This window comes from Anser anser, assembly GCF_964211835.1.
Source record: "Anser anser genome assembly, chromosome: 7".
In the NCBI taxonomy this organism is placed as follows: domain Eukaryota; kingdom Metazoa; phylum Chordata; class Aves; order Anseriformes; family Anatidae; genus Anser; species Anser anser.
Genome location: NC_139727.1, coordinates 9,867,738 through 9,895,373, shown reverse-complemented (window position 1 = coordinate 9,895,373; position 27,636 = coordinate 9,867,738). Strand labels below are relative to the sequence as shown.

Genomic DNA, 27,636 nt, shown 5'->3' with positions numbered 1-27,636 from the left:
CAAAGGTGTCTGTACACAGTTCTCATGAACAATTCCTGGGGTCAATAGCATTTTGAATAGAACGTGCATCAGAGACTAGCAGATCTACGTCCAGGCACCCTGTGGTCAGAACATGGGGAGCAATGTTCCTTCTGCATTGATCAAAGCAGCTGTGTCTCTTCTAACTTTCCTTTCTCTTTAGCTTTCTATGGTCAGCAGTTTAAGACACTCAGAGAAATCTTTCATAAATACCGAAAGCCCCACTTCTGCAATCAGCCTGATGCAGAAGCCAGATCCTGACCCTGGGCACAGGGTGGTGTTAGCAGCCAGGGCTCTGCAGGGCTGGAGTCTGAGCATCCACCACCTTTAGAACAGCTTCCCATCTGCTCCTCCTGGCCTTCCACTCCTACTGCTCTGCTCTCTTATGTGGTTTAAACTTGGTTTAAATTGTAGTACTTGCCTGGTATTCCCCACGATTGGGTTTTGTCTTTTCTGAGCCAAGCTCCTACTTCTTAAATTTTATCTACACCCACCCCATATATTATAATCTGCTGGTAAAGGAACTTGCATAAAGAATAAAAAAAAAAGATTTGCTTAGATGGTCATCATGAATTCATTCTCTAATCTCTTATTTTTTCTACCTCCCTCCTTCTGATGAATCTAAGTAATGCCTAGCTACCTTTTCTGCTTTCTAAATTTCACTTTTTCTCTTGGCAATATATTTCCTTTGCTGCTGCTCTTTCTTCTGCTCAGACACGGACCATCTGCCATCCTGCTCACCAAACTACTTGTCAGCTTTAATATTTGTAGGCACTGAAGGATATCGTACTGTGAATTATTTTCATATTTTTCTCCCTAAACTTTGGTTTTAAGGACAGTACTGTATTGTAACAAGAAACTGATTATTAAAAAAAAGAAAAAGCCCATAGCAGGTGGGACAGAAGGCATATACTACAAATTTTCCATGTGCACTTCCTACCACTCATTAAAACTTATTCAAAATCTCTTTGGCCAATCAATTTCAGATGGTTTTCAGCATTATGATATTAAGCAAAAGATTTCAAGTTATCCAAGTTTAATTTTCTCCCCAAAGCTGATCCATTTATGCTGAGAAGTAAAATACACAAATTATTCCAGTGAAAAATGTGCAGATGACATACAGACTAATACAAGTAGAGAATCCTTGGAGTAATTCCAAGGGAGTAATGGTAAGGACTGCAGCTCTAGCAGGCAATTTGTCAGCTGATGAAAGACAGCATTGTCAAAAACATCGCACACTGTAAGGATGAGCTGTTAGCTGTTAAAACATTTTGTTTTATGTCAACACATACATACCAGATGTTAGGAGGAGCATTTACATATGAAAGATCAAGATGGGGAAAGCTTTGGAGCCCAGTTATTCTATTCCATTTGATCCACGGTCAGGACTGAAAAGGAAGGGAAGATTAATCCTGTGGACCACTCTAAATCTCACTAACTCTCATGTTGAGGTTTAAGTAATTCTCACTTTCATTTTAGTAATTGTCAGTCTCAGTTTAAGCTTAAGTAATTCTCATTTTCAGGACAAACTCAACTGGGAAGTTAAAATATACAGCATCCTTCCCAGGCCTTATTCTGGGAGAAAAAGCTCATTTGGAATTCATTTCAGCAAGTCTCTTGACTTAAGCAACAAAGGATTCCAGAGGACATTTTTAAGAAAAATACAACCCAGCCATTAAAAATGCCTCTCATTGGAATGTTTTCTTTTTTGTTTTGTTTTTTTTAAATCTCATCCACTTTGTCAGATCTTAATGATGATCTTATGGGACTTTTCCAACTTAAATGGAATTAGAGTGGTTAACTATTAGAACCTTGATAAGTTTTAGAAAAATCCTTTCATTTCACAAGTACTGAGCAGTATCGACTCAAGAAGCAGGTTGCTGATATTGCATTACTGCATTCAGAGTTGAGATACATATAAAGTATCCTAAATTAAAATCAAACAAGGTCTAGTTCTAGCTATGCAAAGACCTTTTTTTTTTTTCTTTTTCTCTCTCCCCCCACCCCTTTTCTTAGTTTCCTCTTGTGGCAATCACTAACAGGAAGGGAGGAAGGGAGGAAGGGAGGGAGGGAGGGAGTTTTCATCTTTATATGTGCTGAATTCTGGCAGACAGCTTTGCGGTGCTGCCAACTCACTAAGTTCAGCTACGCATCTCTGCTGGATTTCTTTTTTTTTTTTTTTTTTTTACCCATCTGGCAGGGTCAGTGTCCCTGCTACTGCCAGTGCCGATCGGCCTGAGCTGATACTGAACAATTTCCCCCTAGCAAGAAGCAGTTGGAGAGCAGCTATGACTAGGAGTCTTCCTCAGATTGACATATTGAAGCTTCTTAAACAGTCAAGAGAACCTCTACATGTCACCTTACAAGAAATAAATTCAGCTTTTCCCTAATTTGCCACATTGTAATTAGCCTGTGGTGGAGTAAGAGATTGCATCTCCCCCATTAATTACTTCGGGAACTTAGAGAGATCCCAACCCAGACATCTCTAGGGTGGTATGGAAGACCACAAAGTCTATGCTGCTTTCATAACAGCTTCTGGAAAAAGGCTCCTGATGAAGGGCTGAGTAAAGCAGAAGTCCTGGAGGGAGAAATGGATTATTCTGAATGTACCTTCAAAGGCACAGAGAGTTCAAAAAATGAGATCCAACTGAAATGGACTTTCACAATCTCCCCAGGCTCCTGAAGAATTTGCAGAAGTTGTAGAGATGCATCTCTACATTTAGCAACAAATATTATAGTTTCTGGTATTTAAGAAAATGTCAGAGTCCTTATCATCATCCCAACTGGGTCCAACTTGTTATTCTTCTGCCTACAAACTCATGTAGTAGCATTGTCCCTTTGTCACAGAAATGGTAACTATCAAATATTATGAATATGCCATGCATCCTATTTTTTATTTTTTATATTTTGGAGTGAGCAGGAAAACACTGTTTTGTAAAAAAAAAAATAAAAAATTCAAGAGCAAATATTGGTTTATAAACAGAGTCCAAATTCTGAAAGTTCTACTTGTACAACACTGTGACACATAATTGTCAGGTAATAGTTTTCCTTTTTTTCATGTAGCATTGTCTTTAAGGAATAAATTCTGAAAACAAATGTGCAGATTATTTCTACAGAACTGTAGAAAAGCCCTGATATGCTCAGCTCAACAGGCATCCAATTTGAAATTACTGATGACTGCAAATTCCACAGCTACAAGGAATGAAAAACTGATGAGATTTATAGCAAGCCACCCATTTCTTTTTTACCCTCTGTGGAAACATATGAAAGGTCAAAAAATGCTGGTGTTTCAGAAAATATTTGCTATTGTCCATTTACCAGCTTGCTGCCTTACTGTCCCTTCTATCTATTTAATAAACAGTCAATTCATTGTTTAGTTTGAACAGAGAATAAACTGAGCAACCAGGGTCTAACAGGACATCTCCGAAGAGCTGACGTGGGCTGCATCATGAACTTTCAGCTCATGTCTTTGGCCACAAGGAAAAGTCAGTTTGCACTGCTGCATCAGACCGTAAAGTGCAGTACGGATGGACAGACTTCATCTTATATTACACAGACTTTTTTTGATGGTCCTCTGACACTTGGAATGACCTTACATATTTGATTAAAGAACAAGTTTTTATTTTCTTACAAACCCAAGTAGTAGCCTTAGCATCTCTCTGAGTTCAGGGATTCACATTCTCTCTTTTAAAGTAAACTGCTAAGTGACTGCTAAGGTAACCCTCCTGAACGCTCCTGCTGGAAAAGCTTAAATCTATGCTACTTCAGAAGAACAAGACTGCACTCATCTGTCACAGTAGGTAGATTATGCACAGACTGGGACAGCAGCAGGTACATGGAGAGCAGACGCTTGGTCCAAAACTGCTACCTCACTATCTCACTGAGCCCATTCAGGCAGCTGTCCTTGCTCCATGTAGTAGCATGGTAGAACCCAGAGTAGTTTCAGGAAATTCCTTTCATCACCAAGCTATAAGAACATTGTCATTTGCCAGGCCGACCAAGTTCCTGTGAGTAGCCACATTAGAAAGGTGTGGTAGGAGACTTGCCTCAGTGCATCTGCAGGGACCCGGCACACAAGCAAGCAGTTATCCCAGAATAACTAATTGCACTCTAAACCTACACCAGAACTTGCAGTAACTTGTTAAATAGACATAACCTGAACAAAAGACTAATTTAACCTGCCATCTGTTTTTAAATGTTCGAGCAAAATTTGTAAGATTATTACAGAATTAGACATAATCTTTGATCTGTAATAAGCAAAATTCTAGATTATTCTAATGGTATCTTCTGGCCTAAACTAAAAAATAAAAAATAAAAAAAAATCTTGGTTAACTTTGCCTTAAATACATAGTCATATTGTCCCACCACCTTGTATATATTAAGACATTCACTACAATTATACTGAACCGTTTGACTTAATTTTTCAGTCATTGTGCTTCCAGTGCCTATAAAATGAATAATAATTTTCTGAGAATGGGAACACTGCACTGGTAAGAAGCTGTTTCACTTGGAATTGTTCAGACATTTACAAACATGGCTTAAGATTTCACAATTTTCTTCCATGACACGTCATCTTTTCTCAAAAAGTGTAAAGATAGGGGAAAAAAATCTTAAGGCTTTTAAAGCATTTAAGCCTTTGTTTACTGAACTCTGAACAAAACCTAACCGAAAGGGTTGCTTAAAACTGATAGAAACAGCAAATTAATGTTATTAATAGATGACCAAAACTTTCAAAGATAACTAACACAGACTGGAATACTTAAAGCCTACACAGTAACTAAAATGTATAAGACCAAAAGTTAGTAAGATGTATATACATATTTATAAATACAACTGTTAATCTCCAGAGACCAGCAACTCCTTCCAAATGACGCTACCTGTCCATGTCCTGACTTGTCTGCCAGCTGCAACCAGAGCCACTCAGCTGGAGCTCCTCCACCAGCAGGAGCCAGATTCCTACCCTAGAGCCGTTGAGCTTCATAGCAAAAGTCTTTTACGAAGGAGTCATTAAATCAAGAGAATTAAAATTCAACATATCATCTATCAAACAAATATCAAATTCTGTGAGGTAAACCGCAGATTAAATGTAAGTAATTTGGATGCTGCAAAAGTGTTTAGTATCTTTTATGTGAGAAACAATAAGCATGCATACAGTTTTTTGCAGGATCAAGACCTCGGTCAGTATCATATGTTTTATAAAGCCTCACATCATTTACAATATTCCTGAGCGCTAAGGCAAAATTGTCCTGTGCCATCTCTAGGGTAGGGCAGTACTGTAAAAATATGTGTTTTAACATAACACAGATTTTAGGTCTAACAGCTCATCACTGGAGATGGTTGGGAAACCGGAGAAAAAGCCTAATCTTTTCCTTCCAGAAAAGAAACATGACAAGACATTGACTCACTCACTTTTCTGTGGTGTGATTTAGGCATTTGTCTGGAAGAGAGGAGAATCAGGTCAAGCAGAACAAGGACTGAACCTGTGTTTCACCTATTACAGGTGAATATTCCATTCTCTGCTAGTTTGGGGCCCCTTTTTTCTGTATCAAAGCAAAACTTTTTGTTTTTGTTTTTCCTGAAGCTGAAAAAGCTTTCCCTGTAAAAATACTGTTGGGGCACATAAAAAAGCTTCAATACTGCAAATGCAACCTTTTTTCAAGTAAAAGTCTGTTTTATAAATTAAATAAATAAATAAGCATTAAATTTAGACACTGCCTTTCACAAACAGCCCACACAGTGGATATTTTCTCATGATAAGCATCAGGTATTAACCTCTTCCTGTATCTTTAGAGATAATTGGAGCCAACTCCTTAAATAAGAAAGTGGAATATGGACATATGCGCAATGTAAATGTGCAAAGAATGTTTTGGACATTAAACTGCAAATTATATATTTTTTATTCTATTACATGGCAAAAGTACAAATGACATATATGGAAGAAAGGGAAGCCTAAATGAGACAGAGCAGATTGCGCATGAAAAGCTATCTTTGATCTAGACATTCATCTGGAAGACGGGAAACAGATCAAGCAGTGCAAGGAGCTGAGCCTTGGTTTCAGAGGGGGAGTGAAGGCCACTGGCAGTAGGGATGTGCAAGGGAGTCACAGCACGAACACGCAGCAACCACTGAATGGGAGCAGGGAGTAGCAGAGAGTGAAGAGTCACTAACAGAAATGTAATTCAGATGCCGAAGGGAAAAAAGTCCTTTAATCAGGGAAGGAAATAAGCAGATGCATCAGAATATAAGTTAGGAGGAGAGAAGGAAAAAAAAAATAAAAAGGAAGAAACTAGAGAGTAGAAAATTAAGCCAAGTAGGACGAGAGAGAGAACATGTATCTTGAACAGCAGAACATGTAGTACACTCAAGTCTTTCCTTTTTGATGATGATAAGCCAGCTGAGATGCCAAAATAGGAAGAATGGGAGGGAGAGGAAAACAAGGACAAAGGGCAGAACTACTTGAAAATAATCAAATGGACAATGGCAGGCAGCATCTGGCTATTATATTCAGTTATTCAGTGGTTCAGTACTATTTTAAGACCATTCAGATTTAGACTGTCAAAGCTGCTACTCATGGAAGAAATGAGAATTTTTTTGTCTCCCAGGTCCGTTCTTAACCTGTGACTGATGATGGCAGCAAGCGGTTGGACTTTTTTCCCTACAGCAAGCTGGTACTGGCAGTGAGTGCAGAGTCAGGAGCCTGTGAGCACAGAGCTCTGTGAAAAGGTTGGAAGGGAATCAAATCCCCAGTGCAAACCACCACATCAAGAACCGCCTGTTACAATCTGCTCTTCGCTTTTCTCCAGGGAGAGCACTGATCTGTTTTTGTCTTTAGGAAATCATTTCCATGATCAAGTTTATCACTGAAGAAAATGAATACAGGGACATATCCTCACAGTTGGCAATTTCAAACCCTTAATGGTCAATACAAAAAATGATAGCAAAAAAGCAGTCATACATGGAAGTCAGAATACAATGACATAACCTCAAAGAACTAAATAAAATATTTATCAGTTTTAACAAGATCAAGATTTTACCTTTTTGATCTTCCTGATCCATGGAATAATAGTTTCATAAACTGCTGCTTTTGCACAGTAAGATTGTACTCAGCATGGCTGTTGTACGTCCTCTTGCCAAATATGACTGCTATAGAAGCCCTCAGAAAATCAGCCTGAAAATGCCTTCATGAGCCTCAGAATTATCTTTCTTCATAAAAAAAAAGATAACTACCTCAATGTGGTAATCAAACTCAGAATAATGATGACCCCTAATGTTTTCAGTAAGATTACCATCATCCTAGAAAAATACATATATACATGCTACCCTCAAAGCATAAAGTATTCACAGCAACACAGAACACTTATTGCATTAATATTGCACGATACACTTATTCCAGGTTTTCCTTAATGAGCTGAGATTGTTCAGATGAGCTGACTGAACACTGACAGAAGCTCCAAGTGAAGTGCAAAGTCTAACAATAATTGCCTTAATAAGTGTCCTCACAGCAGAGTACAGACGTAATGCAAAGAGTGAAGTTGAGTTTGGAGCGCAGAGACACTTACAAAGCATTAGTTTTGATTTGGGAAGTAGATCAGGACACACAGCACAAATCCTCCTGGAGATGCTTTAGTTCTCATGTGTGAGCCCCTTAATGGTTTTACTCTCATGGTAGTTAGCATGTGTTGGACCGATCTTCAGCTTTGTGCCTGTAAGAATCAGGGCAGAGCTTCGCCTCCTGCTGCTTATTGCTGACACTGACACAGTACGGTATAACTGTACTGCAGCCAGGCCAGATTGGAATACCAACCACCCCATAACTTTGTGGTTTATCTGCGTACTCAGTACTGTTTTCTTTACTAGAATCATTTTAACACAGAACACTCATAGGAGAAGGCAAAATGCTCAATTCAAACTTAGATTTAACACAGGTATATTCAGAGGCATGAGATTAGTTGCCATTAAGAGAAATCCATCTCTTTTCTCCATGTGTTTTTACTAGCTCCTGCAACAGGCTAGGACATCTTTATGAAATATAAACCATCTCAATCAATCGTGAATCTTTAAAAATCAGAAGTGTGACTAAATCACCAAGATATAGTGAAACAGTATTGCTAAAGCAAAATGCTATTTAGACAGATGAGTAGCTAATTCATAAAGACAGAACCCGATGAAATGAATGCTTTTCAGTTTACTCACTGACATGTTTTGTGCAGTATTTGTGTGCCATCTTGCAATGACCCATCTTTGTTCATATTTTTCTCCCTGAGCATGAAGAACTATGGCTGCTGCACTGCTGAATTTTCCTCTGTAAAAGGACTGTAAATGGGATCTCAAGTCAAATGATCAGTTGTGTCCTGTGTCCAGGCAAAATCAGAGAAGTGCTTTTGAAATAACTTGAGATTGACACCAACAGTAAAGTGGTCTTGGTATGAAGAGCATGCAAGCCAGAAAAACTAGCTATTCAGACCAACAGGCTAAATGAGATAGTTCCAGAGTGTCCCAGAACATGCACTTTGTGCTAAATTCATAGTTATGGTTCTCTAGACATGGGACAGCCAAGGGAATCATAACACGTTTGTAAGAACAGCAGGTAGGAGAAGTTGATGTTTCAGAGTCTCATCACTTCAGAAGGTGCTTTAGCAAATGTGCTGCACCGCCTCTCATTCACGCACCAATATGAACCCGGTGCTCGTGGAAGAGCAGGCTCGCCAGCGGGAGAGCGCGATTCACAACTCTGTCCTTTATATAAGACTGTAACCTCTATTCACAGCCATCTGCTCTGACTGTTGTATAACAAGCCATAGTCTACTGCTGCTGCCATCACGGGGTAAATTTCCTTAAAATACACATGCAAAAAACACTGCACAAAGACCTAGATATTCTTTAGCTAGATGCAAGTCCCAGATTTCACAGATGAATGGTAATTTGGAAAAGGAGCCTTCAAACTCCTCTGCATGGGGTGCCTGTAATTTCCTTCTTGATTTCTGTCGTCTATGGCTTACATGAAAATACAGTGATTAAAACTTTTTGTTGTTTGGGATTTGCATTGCTTGATATTGCCATTTTCTGTGTTCCTTGGGATTTATTCTGTGCTCTAATAATAGGATTTTTCAATTTCATTATCATCATTCCACATAGAGGCAGTTTTTAAAAAAGTAGTAGAAAACTAAGTTTTTTTTTTTTTCTTGTTCTTTTTTTTTTTTTTCCTGTTGTAAATGATACGGCATCCACCTGTCACCGATCGCCTCTTCACATATTTCTACTGATGTGCAGTTTTCACGAGCTGAATTACAGATCACCTATGGTGTAAAAAGTCATGGCAAAGACAGACGTACTTTAATTTTAGCTATGATTTCTGTAGATTAAAAGTTTTGAAAATAAAAGAATGTTGAGTAACCAGATGCCAACATCTTGCCTTCCAGGACAAGAGATGAATAAAGAATTGTTGTTTGTTTAAAACTAATAAAATTATTTTGGCCAAATTCAGACTGAATTTTTCTATTTTTCCAAACAAAGCTCTGTAATTTCTTATTTTAATGTTATTTTAGCTAAAACTGAGTAAACAAAGCTATGAATTTGGTAACGGTTAACAATTCATCTAAAACTGAATTATGGAACTGAAAGCATATATAACCCCCTTGAATCTTTCTGAGAAAAATCAACAACAACATCATCATCATCCAGGGTTGAGCAATATCAAAACTAGATTTTTAAAATCTATTCTGTAGAAGTCATAATAAAATAACTAAATAACATCTGTACTGCACATTCTGTATAAGTCACTGTTTAGTTATCTATAGAAACAAATATTAATTCCAGTTGTTTCTTCTCCATTTTAATTTGGGTTTTGAGATATTATGAAACACATTCTCAAAACTCATAGTGATTTTGCGTGTGATTTTCTTTGCCTACTGCATTAGTAGCAAATTTATGATCTTATTTAATTTATCTTGGGCTTTAACTTTTTGGTATGTTCTGACCAAGAATGCCTTCATGTTTCCATTAATCAACGGCAAATCATTTTACTAATGCTTTGTTAATGTTGCACCTCTATTTTTGAGCATTTCGTTCTGGTTCTGCAGAATAAAGCCTAAGTTCCTACTTTAAAGCAAAAACCAGAACAAGAAGATTGATACTATTCACACACAATAAAATTGTATGGTTTCAACACAACTCAATCTGAAAACATCATTTTCTGCAGTGTGCATCCTGAGGTCTCCACCCACATTTGATAAAAGAGGAGGAATAGCATGCCCCTCCTTTGCCCCAGTATATCTTTTCCTTCTGATTTTACCTTGCTGGGGTTTCATACTCCCTAAACCATGTTTCTATGTAATGTATCTTTTCTTGTCTATAGAAAGAATCATTAAATCTTCTGAAGTGACTGTGTTGCTCTTTTCCTTTATTGCTATTTCTATAAAGCCAATTCCTTCCTTTCTTTCAGCTTTTAATGCATCAATACTAATATAGGTTGATTTGTGATACATTTAAACTGAGGAACTCTGTTTATATAACCTTAAAAAAGAAACCATAGTTAAAAGAAATGTCATACACACTTGATAGGCTCTAACAGATCTTATAATGACTTGTCACTTTCAGGGAATTCACCTGACCGTTGTCATCACATAGCTCTTAAAACCGAATTTTACAAGGCAATAAAATATCACCTTTTGATTATTTGTCTTTTAAAAGCTTAGTATGCCATAGTAACATTAATGATTTTTATTGTGAACATGCAGTTGATGTATCACTTCTTTGCAATTACATTAGTAGGAGTGCAGACAACAGCTATTGTTACAAAGTAAAGTTGGTCTGCAGCTGGTCCCACCATAAGATTTTTTTTTTTAAACACAGAAGTCTTAATCTCAATAAAAGGATAACAATTCCTCTATAACGAGTTTTGCAGAAAGGCTTAAAAACTTTATATATATATATATATATATTTTTTTTTTTTTTAAAAAAAAACTATTTTTTTGAGACAAAGGAAAGATACAATTCAGGTTTAGATACACGTTTCCAAAGGTCCCTCTGGGGTTAAACTAGCCCAATATTAAACTTGCTTTGGAAGGACTTGCCCTCCACCGAATTCACCTCTGGCTAGTCAGTCCTCACACGTTCCGTCTTCCATTCATAACTGCCCCTACCTACACAGAACCTTTGTATTTTTTCCAACAGAAAAATCTTATTTTCTCCTATGCTCCTAGAAAGAAAAAAAAAAAGTTTCAAGTACCATGCTTATCCAAGTGACTTGAAAAGATGAAGAAATTCTATAAATATTTTGCAACTGTCCTCTATTTAGTAACAGTCCCTTTGCAGACTGCCTTCATGGGGTCCAGTGCAGTTAGCAGGAACTTCAAAGCTAGCTCTGCTTAAGGCAGGAGGCTGAGTTTCCCGAGCTCTCCAGACTTCTCTTTCAACCTAAGTTATCCTATGATCTTACAAATACAAAACGGGAAGGAAAAAAAGGCAGCTAAGCTCAGATTGAAGCATAAAGCTTCAAGACTAACATAACTGCTACTGCTTCTAGGCAGAGACCTCTTCCTAAAGCCAAGCCTTTGCTCACAGAAAGCCTCTTAAGTAAAATAACCCAGGGCAGTAAGTTGGACGGATGGGCTGAAAACATGGGCATATATATACACGCATGCTCGGACTCTTCCCACTTAGACATGCCAAAGAAATGCAAAACTAGTCTAGGCAAAAAAATAGAAATTGTATCAATACATAGCATAAAACAGTAATTAAGATGGGGCTGAGGGGAAGTGGGTGGCGTGGACAGTCTTTGGGTTTTGAGGCTTTGAAGATATTTCTGGAAAAAAAAAGTATTTTATTTTTAAACTATCTAGACTTGTTTTACTTATTTACGGCCCCAGAGTCTTCTAGGAGAGGGATTTTGATCCTTTGCTACATAAAGAAGTAATCTAAGAATGAGTAACTCCAAATTCCAGACATGGAGCTTGCAGGTTTGTCTTTGATGAGATTCAAAAAGAAACATGATTTGTGTCATGCTGGCAAAGGTTCAAATATTATATGACCACAGGCTAAAGCTAACTCTATAGGAACAAGACTTCTGACATTTGAAAAAGCCAGACTGACAGACCCAAAGCATAATGTGACTGTTTGTGGAAACTGATGGATAAAGGTATCAATATAGAAACAAGGTGCACATTTAACAAAGAACATAATGGACAAGTTCTGGCTGTGAACAAATTTTGACTGGAATATGAAACCCTCAGAGCAGGGGTGATACAAAAACTGTTTCTAGTGGCTAGTTCACACTGATCGTAAGTGGTAAAAATGAAGTATAATCAGCCTGTGGAAGTAATCACATGATGGGGCTGTCCACAATAGCAGGAGTATAGCTTAACAACTCATAACCTTCCATCTTATTTTCTATTTTTAGAAAATAATGCATTTATTTTGAAATGGGATTGGATACCATTCCTGATCTTCGATAGGGGATCCCTCTTCACTTGAGCTTTTCAGGTCATACAGGACAACTCAAGTGTCAATATGTCTAATATAAAATTAATACTGCACTTTATAAAATACTTTTTTTTTTTTTCTTTTTTCTTCCCCTATGAGAAATAGCTTGCAGTGCTAAGTTAGGGATAAAATAGTTGAAGGCTAAGTTCAACTGAATTTGGTAAAAACAAAAGAAAAAAAACTACAATGCTATATGACATACCTATTCTCAATTGCTTTCTTCACCACTTTGGAAGAGATGCAAAGAAAAGTTAAAGCTTTAAAGGTAGCACTTTGCCTCAATATAAAAATTGATCAAATGGAATATCTGCAGCCTAGATACAACTTACCTTTCAAGACTCATTGGTCCAGGCAGGTCTACTCCAGAACACTATAAAGGATAGTACATAAGTACATTTGTACAATTTATGCTGTATACAAGTTTCCTATCCTATAGATACACACAGGACTACACATGCCTGAAAAACGACTTGTATATAAAGTTATAAAGCATCTTAAAGTTGTATTTATAACGTTGAAAATATAACTGCTCTACCATTGCCACGAACTGTGCTTTTGGAGAGAAGTTACCTCAAATGGAGAAAGACGAAGCAATGTTTCAAATATACTCTTATCTTTTCCTTTCAGCATGCGAGTCCTATTTCACCTTTTTGCCCTGTCAGTCCTTCCTCCACATGCAAGGGAGAGGATGAGCGAACAATAATTCGCAGGCTTGTCCTGACTAGGACTGACAGATTCCTTCTTCTTGACAGTGACTGTGAGCATCAGTTGTACTGTCATGCAGCATGCAACGTTTTTTTCCTTTTTGGCACATTATTCATTTTGTTAGAGTCCCTGCTACTCCCATGCTTTAAGCAGGTTTCTCCCATGTCCCAAGATTAACAAACCTGAGTTTTATATATATAAATAAAAACTTGAGTTATTTTTTATTCTTTTGCTTACGGATAGAAAACCTGGTTAAGAGTGGAGAAATTAAGTCAAAGAGGAAACCTGTTAACATCTGTGGTAGTTTCCATGCTTGATGGTCCACTGGAAGATCTTGTGTTTGGGGTGTTTTGGTATTGCTGTCTTTCTGTTTTACATCTGCTTTCCTATTACTTTGATCCTAACTTTTACCTGAAAGAAGGTAGCAGGTGAGGATCTGACTGCAAGAAGGTTCATGCTACTCGCTGAATCACTGATGCCAGTTCAGAAATTCTGCAACCCCACCAGTATTTTCAAGAGATTTCCCAGAAACAGTATCTTAAATATCTGTTCAGGTTAATTAAGCAAAAATGCACATGATTTAACATGCATTAATCCATATTAAATGTTACATAATTTGTATCTGTATCTATGATGTAAAGTTAAGATGTGCCTAATATAGGCATAAAGTGAGGTATGAAGCAGAACTTTATCTGGTGTTTTTAAAATAAAAAAATAAAATAAAATAAATACTGCAGAGCCATACCACATTATTTGCCCCTGTGCAACCTCAGACAGAAGCCACACAAAACAAGCTTGGTTTGTTTTAGAGGGCTATTATAAAAAAAGACTCTCAAGCCTATAAATAGATTTAATAATAATAATTTTAAGATGATATTGCTATTTTCTGAGTGTGGTTCAGATTCACTTCCCATTTAATGGCAAGCAAATGCTCTAAAAATGCAACCTGCACAATCACAGGGCAGCCAAGATTGAAAACATATTGCTTCAATCTTTCATGCACGCAATCTTCAGAAAAGTTAAATATTGTTATCAGATTTACCACTGGCAGCTCAGAACATATTTACTTCCAAGAATCATAAACAATCCCACAAAACTCAAGTGAGCTAGACTTGCTTATAAAACGTGACTGTGTTGGCTGTGTGCTGTCCCAACACAAGTGCACTCATTTGAGTGTTCAAATTCTGGAACTGAGGCTTGCATCTGAAAAATTGCTTCTTTCTGAAGCCACCTCCAAATGCACCCTTTATTATCCTTCAGCAGTTCTCTTGTGTAGTAATCTAAAACTACATATTCAGCTACAAATTTTTGCAAAGCAACACCAGACATTTTGGAGATTATCATGTTGCACTTGACTACTGTGTCAAAATAGTGTCAAATACTTTTTACAGTCCTCTGGTTATGCAAATAGTAAATATGACCTCTACGGAGTGCTAATCATCAGTGTGACGTTCATTTTTTTCTCATGGGAAAACAGGTAAACACTCTACTGATTTAACTCTTCAGTAAAATGCTGGTGTTATCAATGTCCAGTTGCAACCAAAAATTCATAGTATCTACCTTGCAGGAGAGTCATGCTTAGAACAAGACTATATGTGCATACCTACTAACACTATGCCTACACACAGAAACAGGCCTGAGCAAAAGCTTTTTCTCCTTTGAATGCAGATGAAAATTAAATACAAGTTACATTTCAAAACTGACTAGGAAAATACCTGGTTCATATTAACCTTCTTAATTTATATTGGCAGAAGGACCGTTCTTGGGCCACAGGTGTGCCCAGATCTATGTCAACATCAAGCAAATAATATATTTCTAAATGCGAGCCTTAATAAATAAAATTAAATTGCCTTTTGTAGTCAGAAGTTGTCAACAAGGACATTTCAGCTCAACCATATCTTATGGAGCAGAGTCAGACTGCTCAACAATTTTATGGAAATACTACAGTCAGAAACCAACCAGAGTGTCTCCCAAGTTAAGACAAACAAATGTGTGCAACCAGCACAATGCTGAAAAAAATCAACAAAAATATTGTTTGCAGCATGTAAACACTGTAGGGCTTTTGGCCTTGTTAGGTGCATCTTAACACAGAAGTCTTTTTCTGGGCTTTGTACTGCACCTACATCAGTTTCAGTAAAATACTACAGCTCTGCCTTAGAGAGGATACCACCAGAGTTCCATGTTAAAAACATGTAAGAAAGGTACCACCCTGCCCTGTTGCTAATTGAGTTTCCTTTCCCCAAATTTCGGGATGCAAAGTACCTTTTTTGTTCACACATACACAATTGCAATGTTTACACATGCACACACAACTTGGCAGAGGTAAAATATGCCTATTCATTATAGGTTCTGAACTTTACAGTTAAAGGTCAAGCAAAAAGGAAAAGCTAAAACAAATACAAGGTGAACTATAATGGAGGATATACAACATACAGAAATACAAAACAACAGGTATCTTTGGCAACAGGCTTTCACATGAAAAAGAACAAGAAAATAAGCAGAAAGCACAAAAAAGACTTGGAAGAACAAGCATTATTGTTCAAAAAACAGAAACAAAACAAACAAAATGACATTTTAAAGAGCACCCAAAAGCAGAAGACTTGAATACATTACAGTTTCCAGGTATAAGAACAAAAATAAGAGAATGGATATGACCCTTTCCTGTATGTCACTTCATCTAAAAATTTAACATGAACCGTATTTATTAGGAAATGGATTTGCTTCCAAGGAATTAATCTTGGCTAATATTTTTTGATAGTCAATAGAATTTTAAAAGTGAGACAGTGGAGTAGGAAAACATACATGCAGATGGCATTCTGGCACATATTGACCAGTGTGATAGAAAGTTACTTTCCCTCCACATTAAAAATGGAAAGCACACCTTTACTCCACAAATACAGAGCAACATCACTCATAGAAGTGAAAGTTTTGTTCTTTTTTTGTAAGCTGAAGGAAAAGTAATGAATGATAAAATAAGACATCACCTATTTCCAAAGGGATTATCATCTCTGCAATTCCAGACAATATGCACTTATTTTCTCTGAAGGAACCACTTTGCAGCCTATACTTGTTTTCCTTTTAGATTATGTAATTTTACTTGTTCTTGAGTCAAAGGGAGGCAACACGAATATTTTGGCTTTAAGCACTGACAGTATCATTCCACATCATAAGAAATCAAGTCCCCTGATGGCCTGCTCTGCTGCAACAGGATGTTTTATTAGCATGGAGATTGATGGATGTATTTTTATTTATTTTTAAATGTTATAATCTACAAAAGCAATACTGGTCCCTACATGCAACTGCAGTGGTCCCTAATATACTTTTTGACAATAGGCAAAGGGTCATCTCGCATAGCAAGAACAGCCTCCAGCACGGGATAAAAATATAAGAAAAACATTTGACGTACTTGGATCTGACAAGATTGAGTCGGTTTTCGGCAAAAATTGGTCACAGCGGACTCCTTGGTAGCCCTCTTTGCACCTGAGAAAAAGGGGATAAATGACAAACATACGCATGCGATAGTAAAAAGGTTAATTTCAAGGTAGCAAAAATCAACTGAAAATTTCCCTGTCAATGCTGTGAGGGACTTGCAATATTTATAGTTATTCGAGCTATTATAGAAGCAAGGTAATTAAAACACATAGAATCATAGAATCACAGAATATCCTGAGTTGGAAGGGACCCATTAGGATCATCTAGTCCAACTCTCGGCACCACACAGGTCGGCCCAAAGTTTAGACCATGGGACTAAGTGCACAGTCCAATCACTTTTTAAATTCAGACAGGCTCGGTGCAGTGACTACGTCCCTGGGGAGCCTGTTCCAGTGTGCGACCAACACAACAGGACCATGTACAATTATTTGTCTTTCAAGAAATTCTTCTCAATCCTTTTTGGTTATTTTAGAAACTATCAAAAGAAACATCATTTAAGCATAACCTTTATTTAAATATCAAATTAAAATTCAATTAAATATCAGTTAAATGATCAAAGAAAAACCCTCAATAAAATAGACATATTCGTAAATAAAATAAGCCCATTAGATAAAACAAAACTTTATAAAGCTTCTGTACTGTTACCAAACATGAGATTTACAACACATTCATCTTAGGATGTTTGAATATGCAGTGAACACTTATTCAGCCATTAATTTTAAGACTAGTGCCTACTGTGCTTAAAAGATAACGTGTTTAGGCTTGATAGACAATGTCGGACAGTGCTTGTAAGTGAACAGTCTTAGATATCTGTGGTATTCAATTTTGAAGCACATAAACCAGAATATCTCACTGCCATAATAAACCTGAAATTGCTTTGACTAATATTCTAATACTGTTATTTATCTTGCATTCTTACTTTGAAGAAATTCCATTTGCTGCATTTGGACTGTTCTCAGAAGTCTTTTTCATTTCAACTAAGCATATCAGAGCAAAGCCTTTAATTATTTATTCGTTAAGCAGGTTAACAGAGAAAAGTGATGGACACTTTAATTATAAATGATAGCAACAGGGACTCCATATCTCCCAAAGCTCCTGCACATCATATAAACAATATGCTCAAATCAACATCAGTACCTTCATTAGGATTGACAACTGTAGCTTGAATTCTATGATAATGTCAGGAACAGAAGTTCTGCTCCTTCACAATGTTTCTACTCAGGCTTCCCCTAAAAGTTGCCTTTTAAAATGCTTTTGGGTTAACAAATTAATGTTTCAGAGAGAAGTGCATCTCACCAGCACTGATTTAGGGGTTAAAAAGAACTCTGTGAGCAAAATGTAAGTTATAAGAATTCCTATCAGACCCAACAATCTACAGTAGGAGGAAGATTTTAAAAACTGGTATTATTTCAAAACCTCCCTTTTTACCTTTCTCCCTGAAGGATACCTAATGCTTCTTTGTCATTGGGACCTGCATATCTATAAAATGATCGACTGGGAAAAAAATGAATTCGGTTCCCATGGCAGTGATCTCAAATTGTCAGTCAAGGAAAAAGCGTTCTGAAGATATATATATGTATATATATATTTTTTTTTTCTTAATGCAGCATATTGAATTAAAAACTGGCCACTAGTCAGAAAAACTGAAGAAGTCTTCATGTACTCATACACTGCTGCATGCATTTTTATTTTTTTTTTTTTACTCTGATTATAAAATATCAGAAGCAGTCTCACATTGAACAGAAACTCTTCTTCGCACTCTTGAGGAAATTTGGTAGACCTCATTTTAAAGCTTAAGAACAGCCTTCAAGGGTGGCAATATTCTCTGCATTGCATTTTCTATTAACTTTCAGATGGACATTTATACCTACACCTCACTTGCTATTGCCCTATTACAGACATAAAACTCTCCGTACTGCAGTGTTTGTCTGCAAGCTGTAGCAGGGTTCATCACCTAGTCTAACTCCACAACTGAAAGCTTTGCCACTACGGGCAAGGACAGAGTCACAGAGCAACAGCTCCTAGAAGAGCTGTACTTAATGCACTTCAGTGTGTGTGACTGCCATCAGGAAGGACCACGCAGAGCAATGCTAGAAGTACCCTCACAGCAGGAGCCGCCCCTTCCCTTCCTCTCTGACAGCCACTGGGGCCATCTCAGCCAGCAGCTCTGATGCCATCCTTCCATATCATTCCACTCCTCATGTAATGAAACAGATATTTTACTGTCTCACCTCACAGCTGAGAAAGAGTCTGCACCATTTGTTTCAGCTGTCAGATGGCCCTGGTAACTAATTGCTCATGCCAGAACTGAAGGAGAGAAACTTTGCTCCTATTAGCTGCCAGGGCAGGCAATGAACTCGGGGGTCTCTATTCCAATCCCACCAACTGTATCAAGGGCCAAGCCAAACACCAGTCTTTTACTTTAGAAAAATATTTTTTCCTGTCTGGCAAAAACAGCAACTGGAGCTGTGAATATTCTCTTTTGCCTTTAATGTTGTTCACAAGGGCTACATTTTACCAACTGCAAATACTGCAGAGGCCTATAAAGTTGGTAGCCTTGAAAACAATCTGATGGAAGACTCCCATAATTGGTAAAGTATCACACAAGTGCTAAGTTAGATGTGCTTCCATGGCTTTCATTTCCTGAGTTTGTAAGAGCGATGGGTTGGAACAAAATATATCACAGAGTCCCTCAAATTTACATCTTCTGCCTTGTAAAACTGAGCATCCCTGGTGGCTGACTGGATTGTGCACTGCTACAACTGCGCTATGCAATCTGCAGATAATGACAGTGACTGGCTGTCATATCAAACTATTACATCCGTCCTGGCTATATCATACTACTGCTCGTCTCCAACAGTGTGAAACTGAAGCATACAGTAATCAGCTGGTTGACTGAGCTGGATGAATCTTAAGTAACATTTTCACTTACCTGTTCACTTCAATGAACATGCCAAAACAAGAATTTATTTTTGTTATTTTCAAAATTGAATACAGAGGTGACTGATATATCACAGAATAAATAAAATCTTTTAATATAAAAATGTAATTTTACACTAAGATAACAACTACCATGGCCATACACACCTTGTGTTTTAAATGATATTAATGCTTTAACAAAGATAAAAACTAATTTCTCTAGTTTCATTATCAAATGATTTTTGAAATCCATAAGACACCAAGTAATAACAGTACCTGCTCTGTCAATATCACACCAAAGTTTAAATCTTTGTAATAAATTCTTGTGAGACTGGAGTCTTGTAGAATACACATATAACAGTTATAATGCTGAAATACAATAAAAACTGATCATGTTGTGGCATCCTATAATCTTTGCTAAAGCATCTGCTGTTGCTGTCCTTCCTTAATTGGCAGATGTGATAGTCGTGCCCACATTACCTGACAAGTGTACATGTTGCTAAATGGCATCATGCCTCTTAAGAGGAAAAACAAACAAAAAACTATTAAAGCAACAGTGTTGTGTCAGACGTAGAAGTTCACAGAACTCCAGTTGAGGTCCTTAAACATTGCCATGTGCAGTGCAAAGGATCACATTTATATTTGTGTATGTATTAAAAAAGCTGTGAGCAATCAGGGAAATCTTCAGAAATACTTTGATATAGATGAAAGTACAAATGATCATTTGATTGTATAACAAGCAAGGGTTTATTAGAAATGGCTTTAGAAAAGAAAAGAGAATGAAACTAGGATAAGACATTGCTCATAGTGAAGTGAAAGCTCTGACCTGCATGTGGGACCCTATAGCAAAGAGCTGAAAACACTGTGTAAGCTCTGATCCAACACCAGAAGTCAGGTATCTTCCAAAGCACTGTGCTCTATGAACAGACTTGGGCACGTGCTCAAGTGCAGACTGTGACGATAGGCTCTTTAAATAGCATTAATTAAAGACTCATTGCAAAGTAAATATGAAAAGGGAATTCACTATTTTTCACTCTGATTTTCTCCCAAAATAACTGTATCTGTCTCAGCTCTGGACCAAAATTATCAACAGAAGTTTAAGAATGATTTAAATTATTATGTTCAAATTAAAGAGGTATGAAAAGAGAATCCCAGGTAAAGCCGATCTGTAGCTACTAAAAATCTTGCAACCAGTACATGACTAAATGATAGTTACCAAATTCAGCCAGGATTATTTTATTATGTATTCTTCACATCCTTCCCTTCCTAATATACTTTCTCCAATATGCTGATTTTTAAGGTCACCAAAGACAAGCTTCATTGTGTGTTACACTTACAGAACCATCCACAACATACTTTCTGTGAAAACACATGCAGAGGAACATTTCTCAATTGTGGTAGTAAGTTGTTTTTTTTTTCTTTTCTCTTTTTTCTTTCTACTCTACTCAAGCACATTCACACTTAAATATCGAAAAGTAAGTCAATTATTTTCTCATGACACTATTAACAGCCATTGTACTGAAAACCAGATACCACGTAACAGCATATACTGTATCTTTTATTTGTTCTCTGAGAGAAGCATCAGAGATCCTGATAAAGAAATATACCAACGGTTTACAAATTTTGATGAATATTTGTTTACACACAGAGAATGCAATACACGTTATCCTGGGCTAGAGCACCAGTTATGCAATAAATATATATTGCAAGCCATGACATTCTATGGGCTACTGGGTTGTACTGGAGTTTAGCCTGGAATATGCCATAAACAATGAAAAATAAGTCCTCTGCTCTGCAAGTAAGCTAATGACAGGCTTCTCTGCTTTCAGCTAGAATGACCTTAACTGTAATCAATGGAAATTTGTATTTATTATTGTGTGTTGTAAGGCAAAGATTTCGTTCACTGGGAAGAAAAAAAGTCATCTCAACAGTGAGGGTCAGACAGGGCAGCTTGTCATTGCACACGTGCAACATGCCACTACCTGCAGAAAACAGGCTTTCTAGATTCAACAGATTCTATCACAGAATCATAATTTAGAGTACTTCTCAAGTGGATACCATGCTTACAGCCAGACAGAAAATGAACCCTTCATAATAACCAATAGTTTGCTGGTCAGGCGCTGACCTGAGAAAAGATCTGCATTCCATTTTTGGTGTGAAAATGAAGCATGAAAGACTCAAGCCCAGGTTTTCTACATCCCAGAAATGCAATGATCACTTGATTATTATCTATTCAAGGAAGGACTGTTATAGAAAACCAGAACTGTTTATGTTGGAAAATACCCTTAAGATCACCAAGTCCAACCATCACCTAACAGTACGAAGTCCACCACCAAAGCACATCCCACATGTCCACGTGCATCCACACGTCTCTTCAATACCCTCCAGGAATGGTGACTTCACCACTTCCCTGGGCAGCCCGTCCCAATGCCCAACCACCTTTTCCATGAAGAAATTCTTCCTAGTATCCAGTCGAAACCTCCTGAGGCTGCCTCCCCGCTTCCCACTGCCTGAGAAGGGAGACCAGTGCCTCCCTCACCACAGTCCCCAGGCAGCTGCAGGGAGCAACGAGCCCTCCCCGAGCCTGAGCAGCCCCAGCACCACACAGGGCCACCAGGACCCAAGCACAGGACCTGGCCTCGCCAAACCCCATGCAACTGGCTGTGGCCCCTTGACTCAGCCCATCCGCATCCCCTGCTCACAAGCAGATCGATACCTCCGCCCACCCCGGTGCCGACTGCAAATGTGCTGAGGGTGCACTCAATCCCTCCACCAAGCCCACTGACAAAACCCCCAAACATTGCTGGCCCCGACATCAAGCCCTGAGGACCACTAACCTGACCCAGCCCCACACAGGACGACGCCCTGTGCCCAGCCACCCTGCCAGTCCTCTACCCAGCAAACAGCGCACCCTCTGAGCCACGAGCAGACAGTTCCTCCAGGAGGATGCTGGAGGAAGCAGTACCGAATGCTTTGCTGAAGCTGCCTGTACAACATTCACAGCCTTTCCCTCACCCACCATGCCAGTCGTTGCGTCCCAGAAGGAGACCAGCAGGACTCCTCTCTGCTCCACAAAGCCACACAAACTGGGTCTGACCGCCCAGCTGCCCATGCATGCTGTGAGCAGAACAACCAGAGAGATTCTATTTCATCTCAGAATAGATCCAGAAAAATAATGACAACTGACAACTAAAAAAACCCCAATAAACAACACACAACTTCAACAGGGTGCAAAGAAGTTTCCATCACAAGTTCTAATCATTCAGGAACAGGTGAAATAACCACCTCAGAAAGCTAATACTGTTATCAGGTGATACAAACACCCAACAGTGTTTGTAGTGCAATACAAAGCAGAAGTAATATTTTAACTCAAAGTGAGCTAACCATTATTGCAGACTTCTGAAATTGCCACAGACAGGGCACATGGGGAGCAGTGGTGACAGAGACCACACTTTTTTCTTGGCTAATTTGTTCCTGTAGTCTCATAATGGAAAGACTTTTTGAAGTTAATATGACCTTTCCAATATTGTCTTATAAAAGGTTCGTGCAGTAACTTACAAGCAATCTGTTAAAGGAAGAGCCATGGCTTTTCTTGGTTGTGAGAGCGCAGGTGGGTGCTGGGCTGCAGGAGCTTGGGCTGCGAGCGGTCGGGTCTCGGTAACATGAGCGGCAGGAGGTGCAGAAGGGAAGAGGAGAGAAGGAAGGGCAACAGCCCCGATACAAAACCAGTTACAAGAGCCTGCCATGGCAACAGAGGAAACTGCCCTTCATTAATTCCTCCCTTGATCTATTTAACATCACATCATATGTAATTGAATAAAGCTTAATCTCTTCCTAAAACAAAGTGCTGGATTGTAAAACTAGATTATAAAAATGCAGTTTTTCCTCAGTGATTTTCATTCACAAAGACGGAAAGGTGGTTTACACACTAATAGAAGTGTGCATTTGAAGGATCCTTTCTGAAGGCCATACCACTGATGATTTGCTCTTAAACATGATTTCCATTTGCATTATGCTCATTCCTCTCATACCTACAGCAGCAACACAAACTCAGTTCCCTGCCAAGATACTCTTAAGTTTCATAAGCAGTAACAAACTGCATTCTAAAGAATTTCTTCTAGAATCTAGAATAACTTCCACCCAGAGATAAAACTTTCTATATAATAAAGGTTTCATATTCAGGGTTTGAACATTTATTATTTTTTTTAAAGACCTTGCAATCTATGTTGTGATTAAATTAGGCATGCATCTGACTTTACTTTTCCTTTTTAAAAAGAAATAAGGTTCTTTATTGTGTAAAGTAATAGTAAAATTCTTACAGAATGGACATTATCAACTTCGGAAAAAAAAAATCACCATTCTGTCAATTTTCTTTTAAAATCCTGCAATTGTTAAAAGTAAGTAGAGCAAGTAACCACAAAGGAAATTATATTGAAATGGCAGCCAGGGAAGGGTGAAAAAGTTTTCCTATATCATTTACCCTAAAACCAGGCTAGCTGAAACACTCTAACTTCAATAGAGAAATTGAATCAGACTTTTTAAAAATCATACTTATTGGTATAATTCATTATATTTTTCAGGCTGGAAATTGTCAGTGCACTTCTCTGAAATAGGGAAGTACTATTATGCACTTGTTGCAAATGGCATCAAGATTTAAAGGTCATACCTACAAAAACCCATGTCATTGCCTAGATTTGGATAATACAACTTTCAACTAAGTTGTTGACTCCAGTCTTTCAGGTTCCTTTAGCCTTGGAGAAGCTAAATGAGGATACTTTAGTAAAATTGGAATTCTCTAAATCCTCTGTAGGAACCATTGAACTAAATGAGGCTTTTAGCATTTAAAAAGAAGTTATATGAATTTGATTTAAATGCCTCGACCAAGGTTATGCAGAAACTACCACATTATCATTTCTCTACTGCTCTGGATGGTTATCCTTCATTTTTCATAAAGGGTAGGTCAGAAAGAGAGATAAAAAATAGCAAGAGGTGTTGACAAAGCCATTCAAACTGTCCAGATCTGTGGCAACAATTAAGTAACCATTCCCTCTCCTGTCACCCACAACCAGCTTTTTCATTTGAACGTGTTGCATGAAAAATTAAAAACAAAACAAAACAGAATTGTTGCATTGTGCTTCTTGACTATAGCATTGACTTAAAATTTAGGTTAGCTTTTGTATCCTGAGATATATGGTTAACGTATACCAGATGTAAAAGAAGTAAACAAAAGTAAACTTGGTATCAAATTTACTTGCAACATACCCACAGGCAGAGGGCCAGCATCTCAAACCAACACACAGGCTTTATGCTTTTCCTGTGGATGAAAATTATCTTCACCCTCATAATAAGGACAATGAAACTCTTAAGAAATATTTTTCCTTTTGTTTTCATAAGATATATATCTGGATAGAAGTCATAATATTCATAACACTTAATCTGAAGTGACAACTTAGCAAATGACTGTAGTTTAGTTTCAATGATCAGATTCAAGAATGAAAAACAGCTTTGAAGTTAGTTTTTAATGTAGTCATGTTTCAAATACTCTATAGTCACGTATGTAGAAAGCACTGGGATTTACAGAGAACCTACTCAAGCTGCTTATCCAATCAAAATCTATGTAATTACTGAAATCCATACAAAACAGGCAGATGCCTAACTTCAGCACCAAATGGAGTTTAACTGATGTAAGCCTCCAGCTGTTGGCTGCCACCACATCTATTAAGTGTAACAAACCTTGCTATGTAGCCTCAAATTAAAAGTTTACCTATGATTGAGCTGGGATGAATTCATTGATTTAAATCATATACTTTATACAACAGAATTTGTCATATATATCATATACGTTAACAACAGAATTTCTGGTTTTAAAGACCTTTATTTCCTTCCAGCTGGAGACTGGTCTTTAAGTAAGACTGTATTCAGGAACCATCAAACCAGAGCACACTGGAATGACTAGAAAATAGACATCACAAGTATCATCTGGCTTGGTCGGTAATCAACAGAAATGAAATCTTTCTCCATTCTTAGCTTAATAATGCAGAGTGCTAGTTTATTGTGTAGGAGAAAATTTCAAATCTGATAGGGCTGCATTACTGTGCTGAAAAAAAAAAAAAGCTAGAAATATGCACCATGGAAAGACTGCTCCTGCAGTCATTCACAATAAAGAGACACGGTGGCCAAGACTGACCAGCATTTACATGCCAAAAACGATGCATCTGTTAAAGAAATCTAGGAATCCTTCTGATGTATTGCCAAATATTTAGCTCTTGAAATATTCCAGTGGAAGTAAAGAAAGATGAGAGGAGCAAAGATACATTTCCATCTGAAATTAAAACTAAACAAAACATTAGAAACCCGCCCCCAATTTATTTATTTATTTATTTATTTATTTAAAGTAGTGTGTTGAGAAGCACTAACATCTAGTATTCATAATGAAACTGGATTTGGAACACGACTGGAAAGAATAATCAAGAGTATGCTGTCAATGTTAACAGGGCCAAGGTCACAATCACCTTACACTAAACCTGTTTAAATGATAGAATCATTAACGTTGGAAAAGACCTCCCAAATTATCTGATCCAGCAGTTCCCCAACCACCAATATTACCCACTAAACCATGTCCCTAAGTACCACGTCCAGTCTTTACTTAAACACCCCCATCATGGTCCCAGGAGAATTTTCCTTGCCTTTACCAAATAGAAAATATTGCTTAGTATCAGATTTTTATTTTTTTTTTTCAGCTGTGTTCTATAAAAATCAAATGTTAGAAGGTGAACAAGCGATAACACTTACTCAACAAAAGTTCATACAGACTTCTAATGCCATGTAAACAGTGCTTACATTACTTTCCAACTCTGATTAGGACAGACAGCTGTGGACAGGCAACATATATGTTTCACCATGGAAGTTTAGATGAAAAAAAATATTACTCCAAAGAGAAAAAAAAAATCAGTATCTGGAAAAAAATATTTCAAAACAAGGAAGATTTCAATTGGCTTAACCAACATTTCTCATTTTAAGAATTTCACTTTTTCAATGTTTAGCTTTTGTTACCTTACATTAGTGCTGGAATAAGGAAATTTACAGTCTGTACTGCATAAATTGAGTCCCTAGTGCCAATTCTAACTATGAGTTGAAGATCTGAAAATGCTAGTTTAACATCAGTAGAGATGGACAAGTCTAATGGGACCTTTCAGAAGCAACCCTGGCAGTGACTGCACTTCAGAACTGTAATTTTTACGTTCTCTTTTGCTTTTTAAAGGAATATTTTAGCTCTGTCCTATATCGTTCAAATTTAATTTGAAGGACAGAATTCATCACAACCTTTCCTTGTTCATGCTTCACCATTAAAAAAAGAAATGTTCTCTTCTCCTTAAAAGACTTCAATCCATAAGCCACAAAGCATGAGAAACTGTCTTGGAAAATCATCTAATAAACAAAATGTTTAACCAACTAACTGAGCAATCACTTCTCTGTTATTTTGAATTTAACCAAGCAGAAAAACTGAAAAGCTTTGATTAGTTTTCCCCCAATATATCTCTGCTGTGTGATAAACGATTTACTATGGATGATAAATGAATATAGTCTTTCATTATGTATGGCATTCATCAGCTATGAGAAAGCTTTTGAATAAATGGAAAGTGATTTCATACCATATTCAAAGCCTCATGCAGCTAAGGCACAGATGAAAGCCACATTCGATACTTGAAAAACAAATGAAAATGAGACCTTTGCTTTACATTATGTCTGCCCAAGATTACCATCTTTATAGAAGCCCTTCAAAACTATTCTTGAAAAGATCTTTCAGGGCTGGACTTAGGTAGGAAAAAAAGATGTCTCAGAATCAATTAAGGAAGGACTAAAAGACATTAGATTTATAGATACTATCGTGGCATTCAGTGGAAACCTACCTCATCTTCAAGTGGCCATTTGTTAAGGACAGCAATTATAACAATAAGTGAGCCAATCCTAGAGAAAGATGCAAACTCATTAGTACGTAGCAAAAGAGATTGGCTGGATGTGTTTCTTTTCCAAGTTTTCTCCCCACACATATTACGTGCTCAGAACTGAAGGTTTTTGCTT

At 37.5% G+C, this 27,636-nt stretch overlaps 1 protein-coding gene across 2 annotated transcripts in view; it reads right to left on the bottom strand.

The window, feature by feature from the left end:
- The window catches only part of NRG3 (neuregulin 3), a 398,941-nt gene that overhangs the window by 89,905 nt on the left and 281,400 nt on the right, over positions 1–27,636 (bottom strand). For both annotated transcript variants that reach the window (XM_083843798.1, XM_083843799.1), the window contains exon 3: positions 16,610–16,683. In XM_083843798.1, coding sequence (XP_083699924.1) covers positions 16,610–16,683 — 74 coding nt within the window. The remainder of the gene's footprint in view (positions 1–16,609; positions 16,684–27,636) is intronic.